Source organism: Ahaetulla prasina, chromosome 7 (assembly GCF_028640845.1).
Source record: "Ahaetulla prasina isolate Xishuangbanna chromosome 7, ASM2864084v1, whole genome shotgun sequence".
In the NCBI taxonomy this organism is placed as follows: domain Eukaryota; kingdom Metazoa; phylum Chordata; class Lepidosauria; order Squamata; family Colubridae; genus Ahaetulla; species Ahaetulla prasina.
This window is the reverse complement of record NC_080545.1, coordinates 43,834,492-43,847,313: the sequence shown is the minus strand read 5'-3', so window position 1 is coordinate 43,847,313 and position 12,822 is coordinate 43,834,492. Positions and strand designations below refer to the sequence as shown.

The 12,822-nt window shown below is 41.1% G+C and overlaps 1 protein-coding gene across 8 annotated transcripts in view; it reads left to right on the top strand.

Moving 5' to 3' along the window:
* The window catches only part of LRIG3 (leucine rich repeats and immunoglobulin like domains 3), a 157,446-nt gene that overhangs the window by 81,702 nt on the left and 62,922 nt on the right, over window positions 1-12,822 (top strand). For all 8 annotated transcript variants that reach the window (XM_058191405.1, XM_058191403.1, XM_058191404.1 and 5 more), the window contains 3 exons: window positions 2,735-2,878; window positions 3,088-3,231; window positions 3,601-3,744. In XM_058191405.1, the coding sequence (XP_058047388.1) occupies window positions 2,735-2,878; window positions 3,088-3,231; window positions 3,601-3,744 (432 nt within the window). The remainder of the gene's footprint in view (window positions 1-2,734; window positions 2,879-3,087; window positions 3,232-3,600; window positions 3,745-12,822) is intronic.

The following is a 12,822-nucleotide window of genomic DNA, read 5'->3' as shown; positions in this document are numbered from 1 at the left end:
CCAGGCCACCCCAATGAAGCTGTTGAAGTGCTGTCCCGGTGTGTGGAAGCCATACGGGTCTGGATGGGGAGAAATAGGCTCAAGCTTAATCCCTCCAAGATGGAGTGGCTGTGGATGCCGGCACCCCGATTCAGTCAGCTGCAGACGCGGCTGACTGTTGGAGGCGAGTTATTGGCCCCAAAGGATAGGGTGCGCAACTTAGGTGTTCTCCTGGATGAATGGCTGTCGTTTGAAGATCATTTGACGGCCGTCTCCAGGAGGGCCTTCCACCAGGTTCGCCTGGTTCGGCAGTTGCGCCCCTTCCTTGATCGGGATGCCTTGTGCACAGTCACTCATGCGCTCATTACCTCTCGCTTGGATTATTGTAATGCTCTCTACATGGGGCTCCCCTTGAGGTGCACTCGGAGGCTTCAGTTAGTCCAGAATGCAGCTGCGCGGGTGATAGAGGGAGCTACGCGTAGCTCCCATATAACACCGCTCCTGCGCAGACTGCACTGGCTACCTGTGGCCTTTCGAGTGCACTTTAAGGTTTTGGTCACTACCTTTAAAGCGCTCCATGGCTTAGGGCCTGGGTACTTACGGGACCGCCTGCTGTTACCGCATGCCTCCCACCGACCCGTACGCTCTCACAGAGGGGGACTTCTCAGGGTGCCGTCCGCCAAGCAATGTCGGCTGGCGGCCCCCAGGGGAAGGTCCTTCTCTGTTGGGGCTCCCACACTCTGGAACGAGCTTCCCCCGGGTTTACGCCAAATACCTGACCTTCGGACCTTCCGCCGCGAACTGAAGACACATCTTTTCATTCGCGCGGGGCTGGCTTAAAATTTTATTGATTTTAAATTATCTATTATTAATTTTAATGGGGTTTTAGTTTTATATATTTTAAAGTTTTTTAGGCCAATTATAAAATAAGTTTTTTAATTTGTATTTTAAATTGTATATTGTATTGTTTGTTTTTATTTTTGGCTGTACACCGTCCTGAGTCCTTCGGGAGAAGGGCGGTATAACAATCGAATAAATAAATAAATAAATAAATAAATAAATAAATAAATAAATAAATAAATAAGAATGAAATATTTCAAGATTTACATGATTTCACATGGCATTGCACTGACTATGTGTACTCAATAATCCAAGAACTTTAGGTGTCAAGATGTATCCCAAAAATTGGGCTCAGCTTCACAGACGGGTTCATTCACTACTACATTATAGTATTCCTTTGTTAAAATACCATATATTTTTGTTATAAGCCCAGCTAAAGAAAAGCTGTTTTTTTAATTTTTATCAAAATTCCATGAAAAATGGATAATCAATAGGTTACCCATAGATAAGCCAATTGTAAAAATTAAAGCACAACAATTTTGAAGATCAGTGCCAATTCAAGGAAAGATTCTAAGCTGCATAAAACTAGTATGGTGAAATAACCATAGTAGAATAATAAACAGTTACTGAACTAGCAGATCACGTATCAATATAAAAAAAATGTTTAACACAAACATTCTCATAAAACTTTGTACTTTAGTTTTTATCTTTTATCTGTGGAATTGCTCAGTGGTTCCTACAGCTTAAAAAAGTTTCTGATCCCTAAAGCACCAGCTAGAAAGCAAAAGATCATGGGTTCTAATCTTGCATTAGCCATAAAAGCCAGCTGGGTGACCTTGAGTTAATCACTCTCACACCCCAGCCCATCTCATAAGGCTGCTGTTGTGGGGAAAATAGAAAGAGGAAGGTATGTTGGATATGTTTGGCTCCTTGAGTTATTTGTAAAAATAATAAAGGTTGGATAAAAATAAATAAATGAATGAAAATATCAAGAACCTGAATATTTAAAAGGCTAACAGTTTGGTATTTGAGTGGGTTCATAAGAGTCACTGCAAAAGCTTAAAGAGAGATAGATAAATTAAATCTAGCATGTACTTTCTGAATTACTTTTTTTTATTGCTTGTAATAATTTATTAATAAAATTTTAAATTGCAGAAGATTTGAGATGTGGAGAAAGGAAAAACTGCTCCAGAGTTTGCCTGGGCAAAAGGAATAACAATCATAGAAGTGACAGAAAGGATTCATATAGAGCGTAGTTTAAAAAATTAAGGTGCCAAAAAAGATGTCATGTACAGCAAATCTAACCAACATTTTAAATGTTCCATAAGAGAATATCAGAAGTAGCACCAAATACGCTCAGACACACACACCCATGGATAGCAAATAACTTGGGCCGTGGTGGCTCAGGCTGTAAGATAGCCTGTTATTAAAACACAGCTGCCTGCAATTACTGCAGGCTCGAGTCCCACCAGGCCCAAGGTTGACTCAGCCTTTCATCCTTTATAAGGTAGGTAAAATGAGGACCCAGATTGTTGGGGGGGCAATAAGTTGACTTTGTAAATATACAAATAGAATGAGATTATTGCCTTATACACTGTAAGCCGCCCTGAGTCTTCGGAGAAGGCAGGATATAAATGTAAATAAAAAAAAAACTTTTTAAAATGTTAATGTAACCCCCCTAAATTCCTGGCAACATAATTTTCAAGTTTTTAAAAAAAAGTAAAATAGGTTTGAAAGGTATTCAAAATTATTGGCATTGTCATGCCTTAGAGTTCAATATTTTTTTGTTATGAGAAGTCTGGTTGAAAAAGAATGTTTTGTACTTCTGTTAAAAATATAAAGACATAGGGCCAACACACAATGCTTAGAAACTCGAATTTACCTACAATAACATGGAATATTTTTCTCCCTTCAGAGAGATGAGCCGTAACAGAATTAAAAAAATAGATGGACTTACTTTTCAAGGACTGCCTTCTTTGAAATCATTAAAAATACAGAAAAATGGGCTTGTTTGGCTCATGGATGGAGCTTTTTGGGGATTAAGTAACATAGAAATTCTGTAAGTGCATATTTTCACAGTTTTCAAGAAAGAACCATTCTGAGTATTACAATTAATTGTGCTTGAGGACTAATTTGTTCACAAAATATTTATGTACAAAATGCAAAATGATAATTTTTTCTAGCTTATTTTTATGAGAAAGATACTTGATATCTTTTAAATGGTTAAAGCTTGCAGCTATAAATCGGTTTTTCATTTTGTATTCTTAGGCAGCTGGATCATAACAACCTAACAGAGATTTCCAAAGGCTGGCTTTATGGCTTGTTGATGTTACAGCAGCTTCATCTTAGCCAAAATGCAATCAGCAGGATAAGACCTGATGCCTGGGAGTTTTGCCAAAAACTCAGTGAGCTGTGAGTAGTATGTGGTGTGTGTATGTATGTTTAGCTCTTCTCTATTTTAAAAGTAGGGTGCAGGCCAAAGCATGACTGAAAGAACAACTTTACATAATGGCAGACCATTTGCTTTTATGTGCATGTGCTGAATTCATTGATGCTTTATTGTAAGAACCTGAAGCCAATTGTGTTTCTTTGTACCAGTAACACTTGGACTTTGTTATGGTAACATAGGAACTAATAATATTACATGTCATGGAAAATAAGCCACAAACTTGAAGTAAAAATAAATTATTCTGAAACTAATTAAGAATTTATATTCTTAGCTTGAATGTTTACTTATGCTGATTTAAAACAACATTCGCCCCCATTTTTTTTAATTTGCAGTGATTTAACTTACAATAATTTAGCAAAACTAGAAGATTCAAATTTTGTTGGTTTAAGCCTACTGGTAAGGCTGGATATCGGAAACAACAAAGTCAGCTACATTGCAGATGGTGCCTTCCGGGGGCTATCCAGTTTACAAATTCTGTAAGTTTCAAGAAAACTTGTTTAAAGATCCATCTATCTATCTAATTTATCTGTTTGATTTCTATAACCACCTATCTCAGCAAATTTCTCTGAGGGCTCACAATTCTGCATTATATAAAGAAAATTATGACAACTAAAGACTAGTCCAGTATTTCTCAACTATTGTGTAGACTTCAACTTCAGAATTCCCCAGCCAGCATTTAAATTTTGGGAGTTGAAGTCCACACATCTTAAAGTCACCAAGATTAAAAAATACTGGACTACTCCATATAAAACAATTAAGAGGTAATAAAACTATGTTGTCTTTTTGTAATGGATCTGAGAAACTTATGAAGAAAAACTCAGTAATAGGTGCAGTTTTCTTAATACAGATTGACTTAGAACCAATAACTTTTTAAAAGCACCAAAACTAAAAAACCATATTACTTACTCTTTCATGAATTTCCATTTTAAATTATGTGTTAAAAACCTAGACCGGGTGTCGGTAACCCATGGCTCCGGAACCACAAAGGGCTCTTTGGGCCCTCTGCTGTGGCTCCCTGTCCCATCACTGGCTGGCCCCATCCCTCGCCCTCGCCCTCCCCTTCCCTCTCTTTCACCTGGCCTGAGAAGGTAAGGACAATGGCAAGGGATGGAGAAGCAGCCGAGGCTGATTGTCTGGCACCTTACTATTTTGGAGCTTCTTCTGGCCCTTGTTAGTGCTGGCATGCTTCAGTCATTTGGGGAGATGTGCAACCTGCTCTCTGCCCTGAGACTGGCTTGGCTCGGCCATGACCAATGCTGGCCTCACTAACACGAGGACTGGCGGGGTGGGAATAGGAACCGGGAGAAGGGGACATTGGAAAGGGGGATGGGCCAGCAGCGCCCAGCAATGGCTTTAAGAGGTTTAGGGCAGCAGGAAGAGGGAGCTGTCCTCGCTGAACCTCACACACCCACCCTGGGGGTCAGGCTCAGAGAAAGCCCTCGTCAGCCGGTCTCCTTGTCTGTGTGTGTGTGTGTGTGTGTGTGTGTCTTACTATCTCTGCGTCTCTTCTGTCTTTCTCGGAAAGTCGCAGCTGGGCCAAGCCAGCAAGCTCTCCTTGGGGCACTTTACTACTCCTTTTATTTCTTCTCCTTCGAAATCCAGGCTGGCTGAGCTTCCCTTCAGACCCTCCTCCCCCTCCTTCTCCTCTCGTGGCCCCCTGGCCAGCTGTGGTGGGGCCAGGAGGGTACACAAACTCAGGGAGACTCTTAAGCCAGCGCCGAAGTGCAGCAAAGACGTGTGTGGGGTGTGTGGTCATTCGCTTAAGGGAGTCTTAACAGGATACAACAGGACGTGGCTTCTCTCCTGCACTAAGGCTTTGATGACCCGCCTCTTCCTCCCCCTCCTTCTCCTCTCGTGACCCCCTGGCCGGCTGTGGTGGGGCTGGGAGGGTGTTCAACCATGAAGAGACCCTCCTTAAGCAAGCGGCCACCCATCCCATGCATGCTGGCTTGTCTCAGCCACGGCTTTTTCACACACACACACAAAGACATAGAGAGAGGGGGAGAGAGAGAGAAACACACACACACAGGGTGATACACAGAGAGAGGGGAAGATAGGGAGAGGGGGAGAGAGATACAGCGGAAAGGAGCGATACAGCGGAAAGAGGAGGAGAGAAGAGAGGCGGGAGAGAGGGGAAGATAGGGAGAGGGACAGCAAGAGACACAGAGAGAGATAGAGGGGAAGATGAGGGGGGAAAGAAGGGGGAGAGAGATAGAGAGAGGGGCAGAGAGATACAGAGGGGGTAGAGGAGGAGAGAGAGACATAGAATGGTTTTTGTGGCTGGGTAGGCATGGCTAAGGGGTCATGTGACTGGGAGTCAGTAACATCGAGTTGACCACATACACCCGGTGTTTTTTTTTCCCCTGTGGGAAAAGGGACCAAATGGCTCTTTGAGTGTTTAAGGTTACAGACCCCTGAGTCCTAGATAGATTGTTATTGAAACAAGGATTTATAATACAAAACATGCTGTATAGGACTTCTGGTGGCGCCACTTTCTTCGCTGGACGCCTGAAAAGGCGCCCCGTGCTGAGGTTTTGTAAAAGCCGGTGAAAAGAGCGGAAATCAGCTGTTCGCCAGCTTGAAGTACCTCCCCTGGGAGAAAGGGAAAGGAAAGAGCAGCGGAAAAGCGGTAGAACTCCCCAGAGGCTTTGCTTTGTGAAAGTGAAGCCTCGGAGGGTTGAGTCCTGCATAATTCTGCTGAGCTCTGAATCCAGCGTGCTCCTGCAGCAGCAGGAAAAGAAGAAAGTGACCACCTCTGCTCAAGTGATTTTCTTTTTTGGATTTCTGGATGCAGACGGAACAAACACAAGTGATCGATCATTGGGACTGCAAGTATTGAACCTGACTTCTACCCTTTAAAAAAAGAAACTTTCTATCGTTTTAATTAAGATTGCTGAAAATGGCATCTGAGAGGAAGTGAAAGTCGGAAGCTGTTTGTGTAATCAAGTGGAGACTGTATTTGTGGATTGTAATAAAGCGGAGGCTCTCCTACATTGAAAGGAAGATAGAAAAAGTTTTTTTATATATATCTTTGACTTTATAACTGAATTTTAACTTGGAAATTGAAATGGTTTCTAAGCCACCTAAACCTACAACGAGAAGGGGATCTGAAGTAGGTATGGAAGATATGTTTAAAGAACGGACAAAAATGTTTGAAGAAAGGTTTAAAGAAGTTATGAACCATACTTCTGAGGTGAATGAATTGACCAGAGAGGAAATGAAAGAAAATAATAAAAAATAAGAGATGATATTTTGATGGCTTTTCAAGGCTTGGAAAAGAAAGTGGAAGAAATTAATCAGTCTAACCAGCATTTGGAAAATAAAATGGGAGAATTGCAAATAAAAGTGGATAAAAATGAAGACCAGGTGGTGGTGTTACAGTATAGGGCGATGGAGGGGGCTTTGAGAATCAGGGGCTTGCAGGAAGTAAAGGATGAAGATCTTAAGAAAATCCTATCAGAAGCTTTGGCTGAAATGCTAGGATGTGACCCACAAGAGGTTGCTTTTTAAATTGTCAAAGTATATAGGGTTAATTCATGGATTGCTAGACAAAAAAAAATTGCCAAAAGACATTGTGGTTTATTTTTTGACAAGAACAATGAGAAATCAGATTCTGCGAGCCACGTATCAGAAAAAGTTGCAAATAGGAGAATGAGGTGATGGTTCTGAAAGAGATTCCCCCTAAGATGTTAAAAAATAGGAAAGATTTTATATTTTTTACACTAGAGCTTAAGAAATGCCAGATTCAATTTAGATGGTAGGTTCCAGCTGGTCTTACAGTGTTTTTTCAAGGAAGGAGATATCGTATTGAAACTGTGGTAAAAGCAAAAGACTTTCCCTTTAATGTGCTGAAAGTTGATCCAGAAGCAAGAGATAAAAGCCCACAAGAGAGGCAAATGAGTTTGGAAGCCAACTTGGCCCCTTTGATGTTATTATCCCAAAAACAGCCACAAGAAGAAAGGATGACAAGGGGAGCTATTAAGCATAAAGAAAAGGAGGATCAACTTCAAAGTAAAGTCAGGATTCTACTACAGAAGCAGTGGGAGGAGCGGGGCCGAAGACAAGGGGGAGTGAGGATCTTCAGCTGATTGCTCAAAAGCTTCGTGAAGCCAGTGATGGCAAATAAATTCCTGACTTGGAATGTTACTGGCTTCAATTCAGCGCAGAAAAGAAGAAAACTATTTCATTATTTGAGACAATTTAAAAACGATGTGATTTGTTTACAAGAGACACATATTAAACTATCAGACGAAAAATTACTAATAAACTCAAAACTAGGTAAACACTTTGTTGCTTCAGTTTTGGATAAGAAAAATGGTATAGTGGTATAGTTGAAAAAAGATATACCAGCTAAATTAATTGAAGCAGATATCCAAGGGAGATATATTGCTATTGAACTTGTATTAGAAGGAAAAAAGACACTCTTGATTGGTATATATGCACCCAACCAGCAACAAGAAAAATTCTATAGAATGCTGCATGATAAACTGACCCTTTGGCATTATAAATCATTTATTATACTAGGGGATTGGAATGGTGTAATAGACACCCGAAAGGATAAGAGAATTCTCTCTAAGAAGATTCCTGCACATGCAAAGCTGCCCAAATCTTTTTTTGAGATGATGGAAGATTTTGAGTTGAGAGATGTATGGAGAATGGGGAATCTTGAAGATAGAGATTATACCTTTTTTTCTGATAGGCATCAATCTTTTTCACGTATTGACTTTATATTAACCACTAATGATTTACTTTGTAGGATGAAGAAAATGAAAATATTTCCAAGGTGCTTATCTGACCATAGTTCAGTATGGTTGGAATTGCAACAAGAAAAAGGTGGAACATGGAGAATAAATGAAAATTTGTTTAGATATGAAGATAATGTAAATCAATGTAAAAAACAAATGAAAGAATTTTTTGATGATAATTTGAATAGGGGAACATTGATAGAAATGGTTTGGGATGCGAGTAAGGCTTTTATGAGAGGAGTTTTAATATATATGAATAATAAACAGAGCTGTGAACAACAAAAACAGCGTAGGTATTTAGAAGAGGAAATTCAAAACAAACAATTATTAATACATAGTCCATATGATAAAAAACTTAAAGATGCAATAAAGATATTACAGAGTCAATTTAATATGATAATGGCAGACCAGGTGGCAACAAATATACAGTATGCTAAACATAATACTTTTTGTAATGCAAATAGACCTGGTAGGTGGTTAGCATATATGTTAAGGAAAAAACAAAAAGCACGTATTATAAAAAAAATAGAATATAAAGGTAAAGAGAGATATCAACAGGATAAAATTAAAAAAGCTTTTTTAGAATATTATATAAATTTATATGCTAAAGTTACAATTTTGAACATGGATATTGATAATTATTTGAAAGAGTATAAGGCTAAAGGCTTAACCTTAGAAAAAAGGGAAGAACTGAATCGGCCTATAACTTCTGAAGAAATTATTTTGGCAAAAAAAAAATTAAAAATGGGAAAAAACCCCGGTACGGATGGACTTACAGCAATTTATTATAAAAATTTACAGAATGAGATAGTAGGTCCACTTAAGGAATTATTTAATCAAGTGGAATTAGGAGGGGGAATATCCCCATCATGGAGAACTACTTTTATCTCATTGATACCAAAAGAAGAACAGGATTGCTCTAAACCTGGGAATTATAGGCCAATTTCACTTTTGAATAATGATTATAAGATTTTTGCTAAAATAATAGCAAATAGATTAATGTTAGTTCTGCAACAAAGAATTCATACTGATCAATCAGGATTTATAAAGGGGAGGCAGATGAGGAATAATGTTAGACAGATTGTAAATTTATTGGAATATTTAGAAAAGAAAAATCAGACTTCAGCAGCATTTACTTTTTTGGATGCAAGAAAGCCTTTGATTGACTGCACTGGGAATTTTTATTTAAATTAATAGACAAAATGCAATTTGGAGATTGTTTTATGAGAATAATTAGAGCGATTTATGGAGAACAAACAGCCCAGATAATAGTTAATGGTAGTTTGACAGAAGTTTTTAAGATTGCGAAAGGAACAAGACGGGTGTCCCTTATCACCATTATTGTTTATTCTAACTCTGGAGCCATTACTGGATAAAATAAGAGAGGTAAAGGAGATAGAGGGAATTAAAATTAGACAACATGAGTATAAAGTGAGAGCGTTTGCAGATGATTTGGTGATTATTTTGTCAAATCCTATAAACTCAAGTGTATGTTGGAAATAATTGATCAATATAGAAAAGTTTCAGGGTTTAAAGTATTTATTTTTTTTATTTTTATTTTATTAAATTTTTTATACCGCCCTTCTCCCGAAGGACTCAGGGCGGTGTACAGCCAAGATAAAACACGAAATATATACAAGTTAAAACATTTAAAACCTAGCAAATTACAAAAAGGCTGAATATTAAAATTTAGTTTTAAAATTTTAAAAATATTAATAAAACCCCAAATTAAAATTTGACACTATTATGCCAGTCCCGCTTGAATAAATAGGTGTGTTTTGAGCTCACGACGGAAGGTCCAAAGATCAGGCACTTGACATAAGCCAGGAGGAAGTTCGTTCCAGAGCGTTGGTGCCCCCACAGAGAAGGCCCTGCTCCTGTGGGGGCACAAACAGCCGACACTGTTTGGCGGACGGCACCCTGAGGAGACCCTCTCTGTAAGAGCGTACGGGTCGGTGGGAGGCATAAGGTAACAGCAGGCGGTCTCGTAAGTACCCGGGTCCTAAGCCATGGAGCGCTTTAAAGGTGGTAACCAAAATCTTGAAGCGCACCCGGAAAACCACAGGAAGCCAGTGCAGGCTACGGAGTAGTGGTGTTACGTGGGAGCCACGAGCGGCTCCCGTTACCACTCGCGCAGCCGCATTCTGGACTAACTGTAGCCTCCGGGTGCACCTCAAGGGCAGCCCCATGTAGAGAGCATTGCAGTAATCCAACCTAGATGTAACCAGAGCATGAGTGACCGTGCATAAGGCATCCCGGTCAAGGAAGGGACGCAACTGACGGACCAAGCGAACTTGGCAAAAAGCCCTCCTGGAGACGGCCGCCAGATGTTCATCAAAGGACAGGCGACCATCCAGGAGGATGCCCAAGTTGCGAACCACCTCCTTTGGGGCCACTAACTCACCCCCAACAGTCAGCCGCGGATGCAGCTGACTGTACCGGGGTGCCGGCATCCACAGCCACTCCGTCTTGGAGGGATTGAGCTTGAGTCTGTTTCTCCCCATCCAGACCCGTACAGCTTCCAGGCACCGGGACAGCACTTCGACCACTTTGTTGGGATGGTCCGGGGTGGAAAGGTACAGCTGAGTATCATCAGCGTACAGATGATAACTCACCCCGAAACCACTGATGACCTCACCCAGCGGCTTCATATAGATGTTGAACAGGGTAGGCGAGAGAATCGACCCCTGAGGCACCCCACAAATGAGGCACCTCGAGGACGACCTCTGCCCCCCCCGTCAACACCGTCTGCGACCGGTCAGAGAGATAGGAGGAGAACCACCGATAAACGGTGCCCCCCATTCCCAATCCCTCCAACCGGCACAGCAGGATACCATGGTCGATGGTATCAAAAGCCACTGAGAGGTCTAATAGGAGCAAGGCAGACGAACAATCCCTGGCCCTGGCCCTCCAGAGGTCATCCACCAACGCGACCAAAGCCGTCTCCGTGCTATAACCGGGTCGGAAGCCGGACTGGAACGGGTCTAGATAGACAGTTTCCTCCAGGTCTGGGGGAGCTGCCATGCGACCACACTCTCTACAACCTTCGCCACAAAGCGAAGGTTGGAGACTGGACGATAATTTCCCAAAATAGCTGGGTCCAGGGAAGGCTTCTTGAGGAGGGGCCTCACCACCGCCTCTTTCAAGGCGGCGGGGAAAACCCCTTCCACCAAAGAAGCATTTATAATCCCCTGGAGCCAGCCTCGTGTCACTTCCTGAGCAGCCAGCACTAACCAGGAAGGACACGGGTCCAGTAAACATGTAATTGCATGTAACCTCCCCAGCAACCTGTCCACGTCCTCGAGAGCCACAGAATCAAACTCATCCCAAATAACATCAGCAAGACGTGTCTCTGTCATCTCAGTTGGATCGCCGCAGTCTTGGTCCAAACTATCCCGAAGCTGAACGATTTTATCGTATAGATAACTGTTAAACTCCTCAGCTCGTCCCTGTAAGGGGTCATCCCGTCCCTCTTGATGAAGGAGGGAGCGGGTCACCCGAAACAAGGCGGCCGGGCGGTTATCTGCCGATGCAATGAGGGTGGAAACATAAGAACATTTCGCCTCCTTCATTGCCACTAGGTAGGTCTTAGTAAAAGACCTCACTAGTGTCCGATCAGCCTCGGAACGGCTGGACCTCCAGGTGCTCTCTAGGCGTCTTCTCCGGCGTTTCATCTCTCTCAGCTCCTCGGAGAACCAGGGAGCCAATTGAGATCTACGCCGGGTCAGAGGCCGCAAAGGCACGACACGGTCCAAAGCCCCAGCCGCGGCCCGTTCCCAGGCTGCAACTAGTTCTTCAGTCGTGCCATGGGTAAGATCCTCAGGAAACGGCCCAAGCTCCGTCAGGAACCTCTCCGGGTCCATCAGGCGCCTGGGACGGAACCAACGCATTGGTTCCGTCCCAGGCGGTAAATCAGAATAAAACAAAAGTGATAACAAAAAATATGACTAGACAACAGAAAGAAAAATTAGAGGAAACAACAGGATTTGAAATTGTAAAAAAGGTTAAATACCTAGGGGTTTATATTACTTCATCAAATGTGAAATTGTATAAGAATAACTTAGAGGTATTATGGCAAAAAGTTCAGAAGGAAATGCTCAGTTGGAAAAAATTACAATTATCATTATTGGGGAGAATAGCAGCTATTAAAATGAATGTTTTACCTAGATTTTTATTTTTGTTTCAGATGATACCAATAATTAAGAAAGATAAAAATTTGAAAGAATGGCAGATTGGAATTAATAAATTTATATGGGAAGGTTAAAAAGCGAGAGTTAAAATGAAAATAATTCAAGACATACGGGAAAGTGGAGGTTTAAAAATGCCGAACTTTAAATTATATTATGAAGCAGCTGCTCTTTCGGTAATAAGTGATTGGTTTAATTTAACAGAGGAAAGGATTTTGAATATAGAAGGTTATGATTTATTATATGGATGGCCTGCATATTTATTGTATGATAAAAATGTGGATAGAGCCTTTAAGAACCACGTGTTAAGAATTGCTCTTCTGTGTGTCTGGAAGAAATACTATTATAAGTTAAATTACAAAATTCCTATTTGGGCAAACCCCAGGCATGCAATAGAGAATATAAATATAGAACAGAAACAGGAAATGATTACTGATAAAGATCTTTTATATTTTGAGAGAGGTAATTTACAATTAAAATCCTTGCATACATTAAAAGAAGAAGGGAGAAATTATACTTGGTTTCAATATGGGCAATTATGAACTAGGTGGAAAGAAGATCAGAAAACTGGTATCATGCAGAATGAAGAAAACTTGGTAAAACAAATTATAAATCAAACCCA